The sequence below is a fragment of the Pyrgilauda ruficollis genome, unplaced genomic scaffold (genome assembly GCF_017590135.1).
Source record: "Pyrgilauda ruficollis isolate IOZ18807 unplaced genomic scaffold, ASM1759013v1 scaffold107, whole genome shotgun sequence".
Lineage (NCBI taxonomy): Eukaryota > Metazoa > Chordata > Aves > Passeriformes > Passeridae > Pyrgilauda > Pyrgilauda ruficollis.
In genome coordinates this window covers 1,372,244-1,393,524 of record NW_024508877.1, presented here as the reverse complement: position 1 = coordinate 1,393,524, position 21,281 = coordinate 1,372,244, and the positions used below count along the sequence as shown (strand labels likewise).

At 38.8% G+C, this 21,281-nt stretch overlaps 1 protein-coding gene across 2 annotated transcripts in view; it reads left to right on the top strand.

Annotated features, from left to right (window-relative positions):
* KIAA1328 (KIAA1328 ortholog) overlaps positions 1–21,281 on the top strand; it is a 174,522-nt gene that overhangs the window by 95,680 nt on the left and 57,561 nt on the right. The window contains exons 7-8 of one of the 2 annotated variants that reach the window (XM_041472068.1): positions 4,614–4,712; positions 19,978–20,663. In XM_041472068.1, coding sequence (XP_041328002.1) covers positions 4,614–4,712; positions 19,978–20,663 — 785 coding nt within the window. The remainder of the gene's footprint in view (positions 1–4,613; positions 4,713–19,977; positions 20,664–21,281) is intronic. The other variant, XM_041472077.1, reaches the window with a different exon arrangement.

Sequence of the window (21,281 nt, the reverse complement as noted above, 5' to 3'; positions counted from 1 at the left end):
AGAGTAGATTCATTGCGGATACACTCAAAATCTATCGGATTGATTGACGATGCTGTTCTATCGACATGTCTGTTCCAAAAGAGAATGTGGGATAATAGGTTGAAGATTTGATGAATACCGCTTTGTTTAGAGAAAATTATATTTTGGTGCATTTAGAATATTTGTGATGTAGGAAAGACTTTGAAAGTTACCTTCAAAAAGTGTCTCTAGAAAGGTTTCCCCTGTTGATGCCAAGCCTTGTGGTAATGGATGGCTCTGGCACTGCTCCAGTTCCAGGGAGATCCCACTGCTGGAAAAACACAAACAAAATACATTACTACTGGATTTTGTAGACTGAAGGTTCAAAAAACCCCCCAAAAATAAAAATCTGGATTTTTTTTTTCCAAAAAAACCTAGAATTTTAGTTTGAACTTGACTTTTGTACAAGTTGTATATGTTCCTTTCAGATACTGGTGAGTTAAAACTGTTGTAATGGAATTGTTTATAATTTTTGGGAACTCTTTTATAAGTGAGCAGCCTGGCTAGCTTATTCCCCTTGTGAATTGGAAGGTGATACTTCTTTTAAAATTCTTCCAATTTATGTAATTATTTTTGTGGGTTTTATTAAGTAATACATTTTAAAATTAATGGAATTCATGAAACCATGTGGTATAATCCCTAACAATGCATGTGAACTCCTAAGATTCACAGGGAAATAAGATAATAGATTCCTCTTACCATTGTTTTATTGAATTGATGCTTCCATCTTTACTTTGAAGGTAAAAAGGGTATTAGATTGCATGTTGAAAGTTCTTTTTCATCTTTTCCACATTAGTTTTACTTTCTGAAGCATGACATCCTCAAGTTTAAATCTGAATTCAGAGCAGAGGCATATTCTGAGTGAAGCAAGAAAGACACACAGGAACAAAAAGGTTTATTTCCAATTCTTTATATTTTATGTATGGCAGAAATGAAAGGCTTCTCCCAAATGAGTTCTGCGTGAGATGTTTGTTTCAAGTGTTTTTTGACACAGCTTGCTGATTTAATGATTAGGCTTTCAATCCCACAACTCTGTGGCCTGGCATTCCAGCCAGCTCTGTTAAATTATCTTCAGGCTCTCCCTTCTGTATTGAGGTGGGGAGGAATAAGCACTGACAGTGTTTGGCCCTTCCCTGGCTATCTCTTGGGCCACTTCCACTGTACCCTTAATTTGAAGAGTCCCTAAGCTGTGACTTACTCCAGCATTCACACCTTGGTCACTGGTGAGCCTGGGGTAGGAAAAAGAAAGCTATGGAAGAAGTGAGGTTGTGTTAGCAAGCAGAGAGCAAGACTCTTGCTCTATTTCTCAGGCACCTTCAATGTACATTCACAAATACCCATGGCTTTGTCTCTTCTCCATGTGCATGGGAGAATGGAGATTTCAGGATGAAATAAGGCTCTCCAGGAGAGAACAGCATCAAGGTATTATTTAGTCCTGGTGCCACCCTTCCGGCAAGTATCATAACCTCATTTATTTTCCTCTCAGCTCTGATATGGGGATTGGAGTTTTCTGTGCTGAAAGAAATTATGACTATTCCTTTGATTATTCTACTTGGGTAATGGCATGAGTACTGTACATGCAGGTGCCAATTTTTTTTTCAGTTGGAGAATTGAATTCAGAGGTTGATATTGATACAGTTGAACACCTACAAATTTCAGTACAAAATACGAGACTCTGAGAGTTCTAGTTAGTTGCTTTTGATGAATTGAAATAAATTCATATTCTCTTATTAAAAGCCCAGAGAAGAAACCAAAATGCCACTCTGTATGCATGATTCTTTTTAAAAATGAGGGCTAAGAAAATCCCAATTCATACATATAAGACATAGCTTTTTAATATATTGCTCAAGCATATGCAAAAAAGGCATTAATTTTCAGTAATATAAAATTCTCGATATGTGCCTGGAGCTATGGTTTTGAACCTAAATTGCATGTATTTACTAAGCCATATAGCTCTGCAATGTGGAAAATGGAAGTGCATTTCAAATGTGTGCAGGGATTGCTATTACTAAAACCAGTTGCAGTTCACAAGTGAGAAAAATAAAGCTTCAGATGGCAGATGAAGAGACACCTTTATTGACTCCATATGCTTGACCGCATGAGGTGCATTCCTGAAAATGGGAAGCAAGTGCCATATTTTAAGGAATTTCAGAAGTCAAGCATCAAGGGGTAATAGAGTTGACCTGTAATTTCAGAAATCACAGGCTAATGTTTGAGAACATTTCACTTCTAAACTTTATTTAAAGCTTTGCTTAGCACTCCGTTTTATGACAGTGAGGATTTTTGGCTGGGAGGCACATCAGTTATACTGTTACCTACCAGACTTTTTCACTTTAACAGCAGACACCAATGGCCTCTAGGAATGAAATGCTGCTACTTACAGACTGTGTAGAGGTGTGGCTGGACAGGCCTTCAGTCCTTGGTTTCAAATGCATGGTTTTGCATCCTCTGTTCTTTTTACCTTAAACAAAGTATACTGTACTTGTTTGATTTATTTCTAAGAGTAGATTTTTTTTTCATTCTGAAAGACTTGTTTCCTCCTTGCTATTAAAATATTTTAACTGGCATTCTTCTATCTGCCTCTTCCTAGAGTGTCCATTATCCATTGCTGCCATATGCTATCTAAAGGTTGAGTCTTGGAATTCTCAGTAGGCAGTTCTCAGCATGGGTGCTGCTCTTCTTACAAAGGTCTTAGGAAATGCAGGGTTTGAATGTGTATTTAGTGTAGAATTGCTTCCACCCGCAGTTCCCTCCACCTAGAAGTAAAGATTCAGTATGAATACAGAGTTACTCTTTCCCAGATGATTGGACTTGAGCTTTCAGTACATGTGTGTAAATCTTAAAAAACTACTTGTTTGCCTACTAAATGAGAAGCTTCAGTACAGATAAGATAAAGCTATGACTTTCACATGCTGTTAACTTGACCATGTTCTTGTATGCCTGCTTCTTTAGGTATGAATAGGACAAGTTTTGTCAGTATGGTAACTGCCCCCAGTAAGATACAGGAACATAGTGAAACATCCCTTTGCATGTTCCAAGTGATTATTAGTGTAACAAACTACCCGTCATCCTTTATGAAAAATGAAGGGAGGAATTTAAATGTATTTTTTGTAAAGCAATTTTCTTTGAGTTATTCATAAATATCCATATCTGCTTTCTGAATATAGAATTTGAGCCTTATTAATACATAATACATAAATTTGTACAGGAGCAAAAGATTCTTTTACCATCTGGACTCTTAAAGTGACAGGTTTAAAGATTATTAGAATACTGTGGATGAATCTAACTTCTATTTAAAAAATACAGGATAGGTATAAAAGCAAATATGGGACAAAAAGTATAGATAAGCTTACTGTTTTTTGTTAAACTAGACTGATAAGACTGGGGAAATTAATAAACTTTGGTGTAGTCAAACTTCTTTTGAGATCTGAAAAAGAAATGGAAGATTTCAAAGGTAAATACAACTTGAGAGCAGTTAACAGTTTGTTTAAAAGCTACTTAGGATAGTTAGAGGTTTGTCCATCAAGTGTAAAATCCTAAGTGATCTTTGAGTTATTCAGCAACTCCTTTGCTAAAAATCATTATTAGATTTAATATATACTACTTAGTTTTTTTTCCAGGTGCGATTGTCTTGTACAGACACCCAGACTGGTCTGTGTTTTTAGCAGTCTGCTTTCATGCTTGATAGTGCCTAAAAGCTGGAATGTTGTTCATAGTCCTGCTTGCACTCATTTCAGATTTGGAGGAAAGAGGGAGTTAGCTCTAAAATACAAAGTGATTAGTGGCAAAGTCAAAAAGTTTTTCCTACTGAATTACTCCTTTGTCAAATGGCACTTCTGTTTACAGTCAGGCTATTTGGACAATTCAAATGAACTTGAAACAGTCCTGATGCTTCAGCACCACAAATTGGAGACTGGAAAATAAGAGGAGAGAAAGCATAGTTTTCCTGCTGAGGTTCCTACTCTCCACTACTGCTGAGGGAGTGAGCTGCCACATCTGCTGTGCTGTGACAAGATCTGGACAGGATATGTCCAGAAGACTCTCTGGGAATAGAATACAGGCAGATGATCCAATTGTTTGAGCTGTAGGCTATCTGTGCTGTCACATTTAATGGCATATATTCAGCATCATCACAAGCAATAGTGAGGCAGAACACAAGTGTGTGAAGCAGTGCTTTTTTCTTTTCCTTTTTGGAAATGAATTTCTTGTATTTTTTAATTAGACTGGTGCAGAAACACTGATTTTCTTGATAAGGGTATAGCAGCAGTGCTAAGAACATGGCAGTTTAAGGATTTTTCAGTTTAGCACTGCTTACCCAAAAACGAATAAAAGAAGAAAATCAAAGCAGGATTATTCCTAGTAGATGTTTTTGCAGCAACCTTACAAAGTGAGCAGTATTAGTGTAGCTGATTGGATTTCTCTTTACATATAAAGTTACTGCTGTTTTAGATGTGGATTGCAGTTTTGATTTAATTTTTTTTCCCAGTGACTTTATATTGGCATTCAGATTGATTCTAGCTATCAATTTGAGACAGATTAATTTATGAATGATTTTTTAAAATATAAAAATTGTTTGTAATTCTTTTAACTCCTAGGAACTGGTAAACTGGAGTAGCCCTTCTGCAGCAGCCTCCCATTGGACTGCAACTGGAGCTTATGGGTTTTCTGTTCCTCCAGAATTTGTGCCACTTCAGGTCTGAATTTTATAATACCTAGTATCTTCAGCAATCTGTTTGTGACTGAGATTCACAGAAGTCCTGTGTGTTCTTTGACCTCAGTGTCTTCATCTATAGACCACAGAGAAGAGTGCTTAGTTACTGCCAGGAATATATAAATACCTCTAAAGGTTACAAGTTCTCTCAAAGTGCTTTGTATTTCTGCTGATTTCATGTTAAGTAGAAAACTGTGTATATGTGTAGTGGGGGCAGTGAGGGGAATTCAATCATCAGATGTCAAGTTTTGTTTTATTTTTGTAATGATTTGTGCAGTTGTTAATTGGCAGCTGACTCCTCAGAGGGAACTTTAGGGAGATCATGTATTTAGAAACAATCTGGCTTCTTGTATTTTTCTCTCTATTGTAGCTTTCTCCCTTTGTTCTTTTGTTCTCTATTATGAAGGACATTTGCATGAAAACAAGATTTTTGTTTCTTAAGAGTTCAACTACTCCTGCTGCTTATTCCCCACCTGGCCATAATCCTCCGTTTGTGACATCTCAATTGGTGGCTGTGCAAATGATTATGATGTCAAAGACAGGATTATGACTTCAGGTGAGAAACAAACAGCAGGAACTGGTGAACTCAGGAGAAATACACATCTAGATTTTTCTCTAACCATTTTTATGCTAAAAGCACAAGGAAAATGCAGACAATAGATTATGTATGCATATATAAAATAACTGATGTATAAGCAAATTGTATCATAGCAGTGAGTAAAATGAAAAATCTATTTTTTAAATTGCTTCAAATGTTCTTATTCTCTACTTTCATCTACAGAAAATTACATAGCATCCAATAGAATAGTATCCAAAGGCAGTGTGATTAGGATATATATATTTGGCTTTACCAGGTTGCAACTCTTGTGAGAAACTTGTTTTGTTGTAGCATGAAGTCCTCAATTCAACAGTAATAAAGTTCGACAAAAAACATAGCATGAGACCCAAACTGTGGACTATTAAGGAATTAATGAGGATCCGCGGTGACAATGTGGTTTTGGACCACATCAAGTTGATAAAATGGGAGGTTCTTGAATTTGTCCAAGTCCTTAAGCTTGTTTTTTTCCCTCCTATTTAATATTGTGCTCCTGAGGAACCCCATTGCCCCCAAAAACTAATTCCCTAAAGGATTTTTGCTCTGTATCTCCTTTTGAAAGTTCTTGTCTGGAGTTTGAAGTCCTGTAACAGTAAATGGCTGTCTTGGCTCTTGGGTTTTCTCTGGTTGAGATGATCTTGAGGTATGTTGGAAGTCTCTTTTTCCCAACCCAGCCATCGAAGAAAGAGTCGAGAAGTCTTTGGCTCGCATTCTCAAGGTTGTTTATTATTTTTTATCTAAAACATTTTCTGTCTGACCTGCCAAGGTCTGTTCAGCAGGTCAGCTCAATGCACACTCTCCGCCTCTCGGGCTGATGCTATCTTTTACAAAGATAGCACTATCTTTTATCTTTTAAAAACTACGTATACTATGTTTACAATAATGTTCCAATACCTATGACCTATGTTAGACAGTGACTTTCTACTCTAAATCTGTGAATGCCAACATCATCCTGAACATGGATGCCAGGGAGAAGAAAGAAGATGAACAGGGCATGCCCAAATCCCTCCATCTTAGAACCCCTGACTCCCATGTACAGAATTCCAAACCCCCCTGTACAAGGTTCAAAACCCCCCTGTACAGTGCTCCAAAATTTTTCCCTTCAGCCTGTGATTACTACTACTACGCTATCTAAACTTTTGTGACTTTTAATTCTTCATACAAAGGTGGTAACTTGTTCCATGGGTCAAACTCAAAGCCACAGGGGTCTTTGGCTACATGCCAGAGTCTCCGCCCACCCTGCCAGGGCTTCAAAGGCCCCTGGCTGGGGCTCGGATGATTCACGACTGTCAGGGGGACGTCCTGGGTTCTGACACGGCTCTGCAGTCATTTGCCACTGGGCATTGGGGTAGTGGGAGGGAGGTATTTGCTGTATAAGCTTTGCAGGTATAAGGATTGCAGTGCAAGGAGGGGGGGTGTGTGTGTGCTTGTGTTACAATACCAGTTAATGTTACTAACACCTGAGATTATCTCTTCAGTAAGTTAGTGGTGGGTTCTGAAGAGATTGCTACACAGAAATCTTCTCCAGAGAATTAGCTCATACGCTTCTGCTCCTGGAGTTGTTGCTGTCAGGGTTGCCATTCTGCTAGCTAATGCTAACGTCAGCACATTGAAAATTTTTAGTTAGGAAAGGTTTCCCCTTCTTCATTATTTCAAGAATGCTTACTTATAGATGCATTCTATTTTTATTTTGTGGTATTTGGCACTTTTTGGATGTAGTTTGTGAAATTTAATGGAAGAAACTCTTTTATCCTATAGGCACTTGCTGTCCTGTGTCAGGGTGACTGGGTGGAAATAGAAGCGAAGAGAGGAGTTAATAATCACAGAAATAAAGACATGGAAAATCATCAAATCCAGCTTTGGTATTTGAAGTACTCCCAGCTTCAGAGAAAGCATGGGGAGTGTTTTTGTTGGTGTGGATTTTTTTTTCCTCGAACAGAATTGAAGTAGTTATCTTCAGGAACCCAGTAATTAAAATTAGAAAGTTTGTAACATTTTTATTGCAGGCAATTCTAGTGGTGAGATTAACATTAGATAATCTTATCATGAAATAACCAGGCACCCTGTGATGATCTGACACATGAGAGGCTGCACAGAGTGCACAGAGCTTCTGGTCCCCCAAGGGCTGTGATTGTTTTATGGTTTTATCTTATGATAACTGTGCTTTGGTTTTGCCCTTTTCTGAGAGTTTCATACGGTACACATCCCCTCCCACCCCCCTGTAAATTTGTAATTTAACACTACTCTAGGAAATGGCAAATCAGCATGAAACTATTAATCTTATCTCGTATCATGAGACAGACACTGATCCAAGAGATGTGATTACTTTGCTTCTGGTCATATCCAGACTGAAAGGTGGGCTTGGGCATTTGAATCATCAACAGTTCTGCCATCAGAAAGCAAAAGATTTCAAAAACAAGGGGAAATTCTATAATCAATCCAGTTTAACATTTCACACCAAAGAAACGGTGTGGGACCAGACTCCTTTTGCTCATCACGTAGTGATCTGCTGTGGTATCAAAGCCCTCATTTCTGCCCTGTGTCTACAGCTTCTTTTCCTGGACATTTAAAGCATAATAAATGACTTGAATGTCAGGCATGAAGACTTTAAATAATCTGTAGTGATTTTAATGAGTTTAGTCACAATTGCCACAGGTTTGTCGTGCTTAATAAGTATTTCTGAGATGGAGCTTGCAGTCAGACTTTTTGCTGCCAAGTTGCTTTTTGGTCTTTTTGAGAAGGACGGAAACTGGCTCCTGTTCAGTCCTGCAGAACTGGACTAGATTGAACTGCTCTGAAAATAGCCAGCTGCATCCCCTCCCCTCCAATGAATATACTATGAACAAGAAATTCAGTTTTAATTTGTATTACAATTCAGCTAATTAAAGAAAATTCATTCTAAATACCTGACTGAGCCAATGTGATTTGAGCTCCTTCTTGACTCTTTTCCCTTCTTCCTTTTTTTTCCCCCTCCCACTCAGTTCTTCTGAATACTTGTGACTTCATGTCTTTTCCCTCATCAAGTTTGTTACACTTCAAAAAATGTACTTATTTAATATGTAACTATGAGGGATGTTCAATCTCTGTTTTTACTTCTCCAGTAGGATAGTGCTTTCTGTTCTAAAACAATATTTGTAAACCAATTTTTTTTTTTTTTTTACTATTTACAAATCCCAAGGGACTTTACAGATATGGAAACATGTGATGAGAATTTCTTCTCTGCTCAACTGGGTGGTTCAAACTCTGTTCCTGGAGGGAGTGAATTTTACTGTTGACCTAATTCTGCTCCTGTTAAAGTTGGCACTGAGTGGTTTTAGAGATTTTCAGCCTCAAAGCGTTACTATTCTTTGTTGAATCCAGAGTTTAAGGAGGAGAGCTGAAGTGCAGCTCTTTCAAATGGAATAAGAAAGGCTTAAGCCTGGTAATCAGAATACATTTATTAACTAACTCTATCCAAAGAAGTGGCCTGGGAACCCAGATAGAGGGTTCAACTTTGCATTAGAATTTTGTCAGAACTTCAAAAATTTATACCTTTTGGCATCATGGCTGTCTCTGCTTTCTGCATCATGGGCTGTTTCTGCTTTCAGCATTTGTGCAGTCTTACTGTACAGATTGAGTTCACAAAGTGGGGAAGGATAAACCAGAGAAAAGGTAAAATATAAAACCCACAAACTTCTATGGTTTACCCTGGGAAAAAAATTCCCATCCTTACTTGAGAATAATTAAGCTCAAATTTCATTTGTCTTATATATGCTACATTAATTGCTATCATGTGGGGAAGAGATTTTTCTTTTTTTTGTATGCATGTCTATTAGGCTACTGGCTGGAAATGGCACAAAAGAGGTATAGAGTGCCTGCTTATCACAATAGGACTCTTAAAGTGGTACAACACAACAAAATAATGGTTCTCTATTGAAAGGCAGGTCCACGTCTGCAACTTGAAAGGACTGTAATGTAGGGATTCACAGCTGGAAACTTCTTCCATGTCCCTGTCCTGCAGCTTGTAAGCAGGGCACAATGTTTTGCTAACTATTAATGTGAGACTATGATAATATACTTGTTATTTTTCATATTTTTGTGTGCCTGTGACCAAGGCCCAACTTTGTGCAAGGATGTCCTTTCCTCTGGCTCTTGCAATTACTGAGACTTTGAGATCTTTATGAAAGCGATCTCACTTTCATAAACCTGTGGATGGTTTTACTTGGTCTGTCTGTCCGGACTGCAGTGCCATGGAGTGAAAGCAATTGCCTCACAAAGTCACTGCTGCCCTGGAGTAGTGAAGGGCCTTTCAATTTATTCTTGGTCATGCCTTTTTAACTTAATGTTCTTCTTCACACAAGCTGGTAGTGATGGATGTCCATTCAGACAACCTAATGGCCGATGGTAACTATAGAAGAGCCTTTATATCAATATTCTGCAGCTGAGACCCATTAGGCTGGACTGTCAAACTGCTCTACAACACATCTAGCACCATTTTATGCAAATAATAGCTGTGACAATATTGCTATACTTTATGGTGTTAAGCAGGACTGTAAAAGATCCATTTCCATAGGTCAAGAGGAAGTTGATCTTTGTAGCTTGATATATCAGAGGTCATTTCCTTCTGGCAGTGGTTGCCACCTCCAGCAGTACTAAACACACTTCAGAATGCCCTCAGCTGTTAAGGAGCCTCAGCCATACATGGTATGTCTGCTGGGACATCCATTGTGGCATTTCAAGTGTGGTGGAGTCAGCATGTTGGTGATGAGCTTCAAAAGGCAATAGCTGGCTTACCCTGGGAATGAGAGATTGCTATTTTCTCCATGCCAGTTCCTATTCCTTGGTTCAACTTTGCATGCAGTCTTTCGTTAGTTAATTTATGTACCTGTTTGACATATTGCAAGCCTGCCAAAGAGAAAACATTTAGTCTCTCACTGAAATCACAGCCTGTGTGCCAAGAGAACCTTGAATTTTTATGTTCAGCAAGCTGAGCCTTCCAGGCTCCCGTGAGATCATTTGCCTGTGTTGCTCAGAGGTCTCAGGGACTTGTGTCCAATGCAGAGACTGTCAGATTAGGTAACAGATCATGAGGCATGAGGTATCATGCTTAGGTGTTCTTCAGGACTGGTTGTAGTTTGCACAAAACTTCCAGCTACATACATTCTTAGTCAAAAAAGTTCAAATCCTTTCAATTTGCAGAGTGCTTTTCTTACGTAGCTGTAAATTAAGATGTTGACTTCTTGCTAAGGCAAGAGAATCTGGCAAGAGCAGGGATATGAACTCTGGAAAGACTGAAGCAGGAAGTGGAAGCATAATATATATGCAATATATATGCCCATGATAGAGTTGTGCCACCATTCAGGTACAACTTAGTGTTCTAAGCACTTGGTTGGCAGCTCTTAATGCTCTATTGCTACTTTTTCATTTATCTCTCTGTTGCACTGTTGCAGTGTCTTGGGAGCACACATGCTTTTTCAGTATTACTCTAATATAGGTAATAGTCTGTGCTCCCATTTCTTTGGATTCCAGCAGATTAATTTGTAGTTTCTTCTTCACTCCCTTTTTTCAATAAATTATTCACCTTAGCATGATAGCAAGTTTTGGCATGACAGCGAGTTTCTGGATGTCAGCTGCTCTGGACTGGGTGTTTCCTCTCTTACCTTCATACCCAGTGAAATATAGGGACATAAGGACTCCTCTTGCATTTACTAAGGGTTAGAATGGGGTAAAAAACCACACAGGCTGGGATCTCAAAGTTCACAGCCTTGTGTGGCTGATGAGATGTCAGCAGTCACTTAGACAACTGCTATCTTATAAATGGTATCGGTACTTTTTTGAAATGTGGAGGGGTCAAGTACTATGGTTCTGACTTGATTCTTTTAGAAGACACTCTTAATTTTCTACTACCAAGACTATTTACCACATAACTGTGTCTTGCAACTGTGTCAGCATTTGGCCAGTTAATGTAAAGCTCTGTACCAGTCAGGTCCTGGTGCATTAATCTTGTTCCAGTTTTTGTTCCGAAGAACAGCATCATTACAAAATAAAATAATCCCACTAAAAAGCTTCTATTTCTTGTGTGAAACTTCTCTGACGAGAAGAAGTGAGTCAGTCTGTCTTTAATGAGATTGCACTGAAATGTCTGCAACTCTTGTTGTCATTCCTTGGCATGATCGTTACTTGAGGGGCAGATTAGAGGTCAATCGTCCAGAGCCGCGAGGGCGCCCATGGCTAGCCTCAGGATACTCCCAACAAATGTAAGATCAAAAGGGCAGGCGTATGAAAATTGCTGTTTACTTTTTATGAATTATTTCTCAGAGATGGGATCATTAGCAGAATCTAAATGCTGTCTAGCTCTTAGTGCAAGGACACTCCTGACAGAAAGCACTCGCTTAGGCACACCTTTCCACTCTTAAAATCAAAAGATTTTCTGCTTTTGCATGTATGGGATTTCTTTATTATTTAAATAATTTCCTAGTTGTTTTGTGAGGTTTTTTTCCTTCTTTTCCCAAAACACTGTCCCTACTTCTGAACAAGCTTTTAATTCCTAGATGTCATCTATTCCTTTCTTTGCATAGCAAAAATGTTTCAAAGCCTTTGTCCATACCCCAGGGATGCTGCAGGAGACAGCTGAAGGAAGTAAAACTTTCTGTAATTTTCAGAGTGAACAGTGTCTGTTACTTACAATTCATCCTTGGCCAGTGGGTACCAGAATTATCCCTACTGCAAATACAGGGGAAAGGTGATATTGGATGTCGTGGTGAGGTGCATGTTGGCAAACGCTGATTCAATGTCTACTTCTGCAGTAGTCTTCACACATCAAAATCTGCACCTTCTTCTCCATCAGTATCTGGCTTCTGTTTGATCACAATAATCAGGACTATTTAGAAGGGTCACAGTATATTTGCCCTTTTGTCTTGTGACTGGAACTATGAAAGCATGACTTTGGAGCAAATGTTGATTGAATTCTAAAGAGACTGACAATAGCTGGGAACATGTGTAGCCTGTGATATGCTAAACTTGTGATTCCAAGTGGAAAACTGTTTGCTTTTTAAAATAAGTTTGAAAAAGTTACCTTGAAAAACCAAATACATGGTGGATATTACTCTTTAATGAAAACCAATATGAACTTCCCTCTTATCATCCAACATGTTACTACCCTTAATGTGAAATAATCAAATGCTGCCCAGTGTAGCAATGAAGTTAAATCTGGCTGCCAACCAAAATAAAATCCCTTATAGCTATTTTTGTGTGTTCTTAAAATGTGTGCTGAGAGATTAGGCAGTTGTCTTTTTTTCCCCCTCTCTGCTATTTTTCTTAAAAAGTTTAAAAAGTTTACAAAACCATGGAGAACTCTGTTGCAGCACCCTCCTATGATAAGGTCAGGGAGCAGAAAAGCCAATGTTGTGTGCTTTATCTAAATCCTTATTCTTGCTAATCTGGCTAGACATTTTGGATATGTGTGTTTTTACTTATTTGGCATGATGTTTTCTCAACATCATTTTTTTGGCATTTATCTTGACAGCAATAGCTGGAGAACTTCTTGCTGTAGTGTTTAAATGGATAAGCTCAGCATTTCCCTTTCTATCTTTTCCTTTTGGTGTTGGATAGATCTCAGGAAACTTTTTAATCCTTGTAAAGCAGTGGGCAAAGGAAATGTGTGTGCAGATGAATTGGGTTGCTGGGTCCTCCAAGACAGGGGCCTGCAAGTGATCATCCGGAGGTGTGAATCTGGGGTTTAGTTTAGCAGCCTTCAGAAAGCTGAGGCACAGATGCTGTGTTGGTGCTAGGCAGCGTTTAGGCTTGTACTGAGCACACCCAATCTCAGAAATTTTCTGCCGTATGACTTGGACTTCTCAGGATGGCTCAACAGTGAATAGGGGTGATGCTCACAGGCTCATGAGATTTGGAGCCAGGACATGGCATGCTTGCCATGCTTTTCCTGCGGACTTTACACTGAGGCACAGTAAAATGTCTAATGATGCTGTTTATCACATCATCTTTGTTGTTGATATCTTCTTGTTCCTCTTGTAGTCATTATGGGAAATGATGATTTTGAGATATCTTTTATTGCGTCTGTGCTTCGGAGGCTGTTACAGTCACTTTTTTTTTTATGATGTGGTGCAACCATAAACCTCTCTAAAGTGTGGTATCTTGAAGCAAGTACCCAAATCCTGATGGGTTTCTACATCACTAGTGTCTCCAGTGCAGTTGGGACAGAAGGATGGTGGAAGTCTTTTTGCCACCCAAATGGTGAGGAATATGAGATGCACCTCAACTGTGCACTGTCAACTGATAGCTGTTAAATTAACATTTCCATTCCCCTCTGTGTAGCCTTATCTTTATAGGCAGGTGTATCTGTGTTGGGAGAGGGGCTATTTTTGGCTCTACTGTAGGAGAGCCTGAAGGTAATGAGTTGTGCATAGTAAATCTTGCTTACTCCATAATTTCCACTACATTTCAAATTAAGGGCCTAAATTAGGGTTAGTGTCAGACTTGCTCTTTTGCTATGTCCTAATTTTGTTTTGAAAGCACATAGCTAAGGACTTTAATATGTTTTAGATTCAGGGCTTGTAAGTTATACAAAAATCCCTAAGGGAGGCAAAATAACTTATTAAAACCTTGCAAATGTTTTTGACTGCTGCATTCTATTATTTTCTATTCCAGTGGTAGCATACAGCCTCTGCTGCTGATGGGTGGAAGAATGCAAACCTCCAGGGCCCATTAGACTTAACTTGTTTACTGCATTGATATCTATATGTTAAATGACAAGAGAGTTCAGGTTATTGAATAATTTAAAATTCAGCTCTAATTGGTGTCATATGACCTGGAAAAGGCCATGGATGACGCCAGGAGCATGCTGTGAAATTCTTATAAATAATTCATAAATTAGATCATTCATTTGCCTGGATGTCTTGTTAAATGCAGAAGTTTGTAAGTAATAACTGATGATATAACACCTGTAAGTATTTAGTTCATATGCTGGAAGGTAATCTACCTTGATGATCTTCTAGCACAACCTGCCAGAGTACAAGAGTTAATTGCACTAGGGAGAATGCACTACATTTATTTGGGATGGGCTTTGGCAAGGCATACGGTGCAGATGTTGCATTACACATTCTCTATCAGCTAGACGACTATTCTGTATATGCCCATGTTAAAAATGCAGCTCATCACTCTTTTGCCCTTATTTCGCATGAACTCCAAATGCACTGGGAAATGGTAGTGACCTGCTCTGCTCACAAATAGTATAGTTTTTGAAATATTTATCTAGGTCTTGAACTACTGATTCTTCAGTAAAATAAAGGGCAGAAGTAAAAAATTGAAGTCAGAAGATTGGGATTTTTTATTATTATTATTTTTATAATGTTGGCAGCACATTGAATCTTAATAGCTGGACCTGGTACTGTCAAGATTAGTGTAGTGGCATGTTTCTATAGTGCAAACAGGAATGATACATTTTTGTTTTGAAAAGCAAACATGTTTGCTTAAATTCAGTGGCCAAATATTGCACTGCCATGTGTGGGTACTGTGTGGGCTCAATAGACATTTTGCTCACAGTGACTTCCAAGACTCGGCACGCAGACACCTCTCTTTAGTTTTCTTGGAGCACTGTATTATTAACTGCCTTATCAGGCAGCAAAAAACCAGTCTGCTGATCTGAAATGGGCGCCTTTGTTAGCAATTATCAACAGTGTTTGGGTAGCTGGAGAAGAAGGGTAGCATGTTTATGAATGCAAAATATACACTTAAAGCTGAGCGCCAGCAAATGCTCACATGCTACTTTGAATGCAGGTTTTTTGTGCACCTGGCATGCCAGCTCAAACCCTCTTAACAAAGAGGAGAAAAAATACTGAAGGCAGCACAAACATAGGAGGTGTTCCTCTGCTGTCAGCTAGCAGCTATAGATTCACTTTTTTGTGATGTGATGCTACGGGTTTTTTTAGGTACGCCTGTTCAGTATGTTGAGTTCAGTAGATTTCTACAGGAAAAATACAGGTTTGCTGGCTGTCATTCACGGTATTTTTCATTTGAGACCAGTTGTTTTATTCAGTGGAATATGGCAATCATAGCTATACATAATTTCTACAGAAAATAGTGCTTTGTTTCTTGCCTGAAAAATGGTCGGCTTACCTTAGGAGTTATCTCCTGTATTTATCTTAGGTAGTGACAGAGACAGTTGCTGTACTATTACATGGCAGTTTGTAATAACTGATATTGGGTTATTTATGGTACAGATTTTAACAAAGGATTATATGTGTTAAAGCAAAAAAAATTATAGACTTCACTAGTTCCTACTAATATACTTCAAAATCTTCATGGTTTTTCATTCTCCCTGATAAATTCTTACAGAATCTTGGAAAGAATAGCTCCTTAATCACTAGTAATGTACTTCAAATAGTCCTATAATTTGATGTAATTGTTCTTAAAAACAGCATTTCTGTTGCCCCAATATCCTATCTGAGCTTATTTATAGTACATCCTCCTCATTTTGCTGACAAAGGCAAGTGCTTATACTGTTGATAGACCTGAAACCCAAAGCCAAGCTTTATTCAGATGAGACCCATATATCAACCATTCAGAGTGGTGACTGAGTTCCAGGTTTAGGTTGTATACCTTAGTGAGGGTGTCATCCGGGTCACTGATGGAGTCACAGAATTGTTTAGGTTGGAAACCACTTCTGAGTCCAACCATTAACCCAGCACTGGACATCAAGTCCACCACTAAAACTCATTGTTAAACACCACATCTGCATGTCTCCTAAATACCGCCAGGGCTGGTGACTCCACCTCTGCCCTGGACAGCCTGGGCCAGGACTTAACAACGCTTCCAGTGAACAAATTTTTCCTTATAAATTTTGCTGATCATGTCCAAAGAGCAACTACACTGGTGAAGAATCTTAAGTATGTGCCCATGGTGCTCTTGAAGGTGTTTCTGTGTGTTTCTGCATCATCTTTAAATATCTTTAAATCTCTGTATTTCTCCTCTGGTTGCTGCTTCTCTTCATTCTTCTCAATTTCCTTCAACATCCCCACTTAGATCAGGAAAATTGACTAGTTCTGAAACAACATGTTCTTTCCACTCTTTTTGCCCCACCAAAAGAAAACTGAAAATCCAGATTAGAGAAATGTCCTCAAGATACAACTGAGAATTATTTTACTTCATTGTCTCTTTTGCCTGTATTCAAACATATTTCAGCTAAAAACTACCACCCTGGGTGCTATGAACTGAACTCCTAATGCTGTTAACATCTCTAGCAATTCTGCTCTGCACCTCAACAACATTGTATTTTACTGGGACGCCAGCTTTTGTTCCTCAGAATGCAGGACTTCTCAAGGTAATGATTTTGGGCTGTTTCTTAAACATGTTTGTACATGCCATAAAATCTGTCAGGACCTTGCCTGTGCTGGTGTTGTAAAGATATGCTTCATTACTAGTTCATCTCTTGCAGTACAAAGCCCTTTGTGCTGGAGTCAGTCTATAACTGTGCTTCCTCTGCCAGCGCTGTGAATTAGAACTGCAAAGCACACAAGTTGCATTTAAGAACAATTTGCAGAGATCATAATGCTGTGTGCATAAAACTGGTGCACTGTTTGTCTGTTCGTAGGAAGTTTTAAGGACTGGATGTTTGTTTAAGCTCTGCGCTGAATCCCTGAGCAAAAATTACTGGGGTTACAGTAAAGACTTTGTAGACATCCACATGTGTCTTCGTCTTTAAACCCTTCTAAAGATTATTTAAACCATTTTTAGTATCTCCTTGTTTCACAAGAGTTTCACATCTGATCAAGTCTTATTAACTCCTTACCTTACAAGGAGCAGTCTGAATTTATTTAAACCTCAGTTAAAGGAACTTGTATCTTTAAATATGGCACAGCAAGCCTGGAAGAGCTCCATGGAGGAGCAAGCACAGCTGTTCCACCATGGCCCATCATGGTTTCCAGGTGTCCCGTAGGCAATATCTTTCTTAGACTCATCTTGTAAAATTACCTGATTCCTTATGCTTGTGTGTCTTTAGACTCACAGGAGTAAGCGGATCTTCAGAATATTTCTTTCCTCTACATTTCCCCTTTACCTGGCCTGCATTTTGCAGATCTGTCATGTCACGCACCAGTCTCTTTTCATCCCTCAAAAGTGTAAATGTCAGTCCATTTTCCCTGCAATGTCTACCATCCAGCTGTATTTTCAATTATGACTTTAGCAGAAAACCCACAAATTACTAAAAAAAGTTGTTGACTAGTTTCTGACTCCCAATAGTTAATTTTTCTTTGGAGTTAGACCCTACAAAGTACTCAATAGCCATCAAAGGCATGTTGTAACTCAGTCTTCTGTCTAACATGACCTCCTCCTTCTAAAGGAATAAGAAAATCCCACTCACATTCAATGACATTAATGAGAATTTTTCCCCCCTGCAAACATATTGTATCTGTGAAATAACATTAAAGTTTCTCTGCCTTGTTATGAAGTCTTTAAATGTCAATGCCATTTCTGAGACCATCAGGGCAGACTTAATGGCGGCCAAGGTCAACAAATGCTAACTGGTACCTCTCTTTTAGGGCCTTCAGGGACTCGTAATAGAGTCTCAGCCATGAAGTTAATTTGCAATGTGGACCTTTATTCTTAAACCTGATGATTATTTTGTAAAATCTTCATTCATGTGCTTAGATTTCTTAATATTCTCTTGTCTCTTCAGTCAGCAAACTGCTAAAAGAAAGGTGGTGTTCTCAGACGTTTTGAGTTTCCTTTTTTTTATGTGTGCTCTTTTTAACTACTATTTATGGGCTGCAGAAAGACAGGTGTTTGCTTTCTGTGACCACCCTCCACTGCCAGCCCTGATAGGGTGCTCTAAGAATATCTTCAGATCTGAGACCTTCTGCTGTCCATGGGGACTGGAGAACCCTGCACCTTGAAAGCCTCTTCCTGTAGGTGCCCTAAATCCTCTATAAGCAGAAACAGGTGATGTGGGAAATTAGAGACTGCATCGTCGTTTTCCGTATAGTCCAGTTCAGATTAAAAGGGCTTTGTAGCCTTTATTTGTCTGGAAAATATTGCCAACAAGGATGGCATGCTGCAAATAATAAATAACAAAACTCCGTCTTTTTGGCAGCATCTTGCATTTCTGCTCAGTTGCCCTGCCAGCCCCTCTGACTTTAAAGTATTTTAGTGTCCTGCACTTTTCACCCAGTTCAAACACCAGACTTTCCTCAGACATTTAGCACTGACATTAATGCAAATGCCTCCAACTCACTGAGCCCTTTGGGGCAAAACTTGACATCCTTGGCTTTCAATCACATGGGAGAGAGGATATATTTGTATGCACAAAACTGGAAATAATAAAATATCAGTATTCAGGTGCTAATCCACATTAATTTACATTCTGTGAAGTCTACAAGAAACTTGTAATTGGTTGTCTTGAAGGGCAGCAGAGTATATTTGGTATTTTGTTTATTTATTAGAAAAAGAATCTAAATTATACATATAAGTGCTGCATAGATTTGTATTATATCTCTCTTCTAATCATTGCTGGATGCTTGCTTGCGTTCCTAAATTCGAGTGGTTTGGGTCTGGCTGACTGTCTTGCACTCCATGTGCACAAAACCTTTCTATTGTAAGCATTCCCAGAGGGCAAAAAATACCTTTTTTTTTTCATCAGTGGATTCCAGATTTCTCTGCTAAACCACTTACACTGCAGCAGTTTTGCTGTCTTTAACAAATCTGGCTTCTGTAATTAAAAAGTCCCATATCTTTGTGGAAGGTCCCAAAGGGTGGAGGAGCTTAAATTCAGTTTGTTATTGAAATTAATGCGCAATTGTAGCAAAAGAAATGTGTGTGCCTGATACACTGCTGTTGTGATGTCCATAAAAGCTCAAATGCTTAACTGCCTAGATGAGCCTTAGTGCAAAGATTCACCAGGATGTAACTAGGATTGTGATGTCTATTACATAATATGCATGACTATAACAAAACCACTAGAATTTGCTTGTACTGGGTTGACAAATGTGAATTACAGTTGCTTGTTTTCTTCAGAGTTTTATCAGACTATAATCACTTGCCCAGCTTAATTGAAAAATCACTTACGTTTATAGCTGTATTTAAACATGTTTTGTATTTAAATGACAGCTTTTGATGTACAACCATTTTTTACAGAAAGTAGTTGGTTTTTATCTGTGTTTCTGTAAAGATATTTCAAAAACTCTCATCAAATTTCCAGCGGTAAGTAATATACCATTCAGTGCAAGGTGAAATGTTTTACATCAAATCTCCTGCTGTGTAATAGCCAATCAAAGAGTATTTATAGTGGCTGAATGGATTTTTTGGCTCGGTATTCAAAATTAAACATTTTCAAACCTTAACATTTAATGTTTTTTGCCACTCTTCAAGTTGATTTTATGTAACCCTAGATGCTCACAACTACTTGATACTCTGAAGTGACTCATTTTATGCTGGGGATCCTGCAGACAGTAGTTTTACATTTATTACACTTGTGTAGATGGAATGAAATGTAGATTTGATAGCACATTTGTGTCTGTGTTCTGCTAAACATTTTGTCGGGTTTGGCTGTGTGTCCATCAGCATGGACCAGCATCTCTGTTTCGAAGAGAACACATTTACCAAGGGAAATTGATGAACAAAGATGAATTTTAGTGATTAACAGGCTTTGTTTCTCCTGTTACAGGTATCCAGTAAGAAGAGCTTGAGCCAGCAGCACTCTTTGGGGCTGGGCAGCCCCTGCTTGGGTGTTGGGGGAGCTTGGACACTCCATAAGAACAGTCGAGCACCGAAGGCTGTAAGCCCAGCCCGTATTGTGTTGTCTCAGCCTTGCAGGAATAACCACGATTACAGGACTGAAATGCATTACAACCCTCAGGAGTGTCTGAAGGAGTATCCAATGGAAAATGACTTGCACAGAAAGTGCAACAACGTGATTTCCCCAGCCAAGCAGAGGAGCCCTCACCATGTAAAGCAAGCTCAGGAGATGGACCAGAGGGCAAGTGAATTTCAGAGCACATGCCCTCAGCAAGTGAGTCATGGCTGTGCCTGGAGGCATGTGGGGAACTCAGGGAGTGTGGAAGAGAGCTGCTGTGTCAGCCAGGTACTTAGAAAACACTCGGGCACAGTTCACAAGACCTATGATCATTCCAGGCACTGTAGTGGTTCTAGGCTGAATCACAGCACAGACTCAGGCCCTGCGGAAACAGAGCTGGCTAAAAGATTGTATGAAGAAAGAAGGCAGAAGCTGCTTCTTCAAAAAATGGAGCTGGAAATTGAAAAGGAACGACTCCAACATTTATTGACTAAGCAAGAAGCAAAACTGCTCCTAAAACAACAGCAACTACACCAATCCCGCATGGATTATAACAGGTGATTTTGAGACTTACAATTTTAAAAAAAATATAAAATTTTTAGTAAGCACATGGGCAACAGTTGATTTAAGTGGGAGAACAGAACAAGGCAACAATAAATAGAATAAAACAAGACAGACAAGGCTTATGGCACAATTTCTAAGAGTGATTCAGAGGAGAGGAGACTTTAGTTTGTTAGCGTATACTTTTGGGAAGCAGCATGACAGCTGTGGAAAGCAGCAGAGGAAAACAGTATGTGGTAGAAAGAAAGGCAGAAGAAAAACACTGCTAAAAGACTAGGTTGGAAAAGAGAAGCAGTAGTAGAAAATGAGAGGTTGATCTTACTGCAGGCACTTGAAAGGAATACAGACATTTGGCAAGAGAGCAGTGTGAGTGTGGATGTCATAAATGTGGCATTTTCTCTTCTTTCCTTGGAAAGGTCAGTTTTGAAGTGTCGCACCCTCCTAGGTTAGGACTGGAAGGAGTGTGTTTTACAGAAAAGATGAAGATAATTACATATGTACATACATGCACATATATATATATGTGTGTGTATATATATTTATATATATATGGTTTTCCCCCATATATTTATGGAAGAGGAAGGGAGCACAGTGTAGTGATGACAATTTCTTTC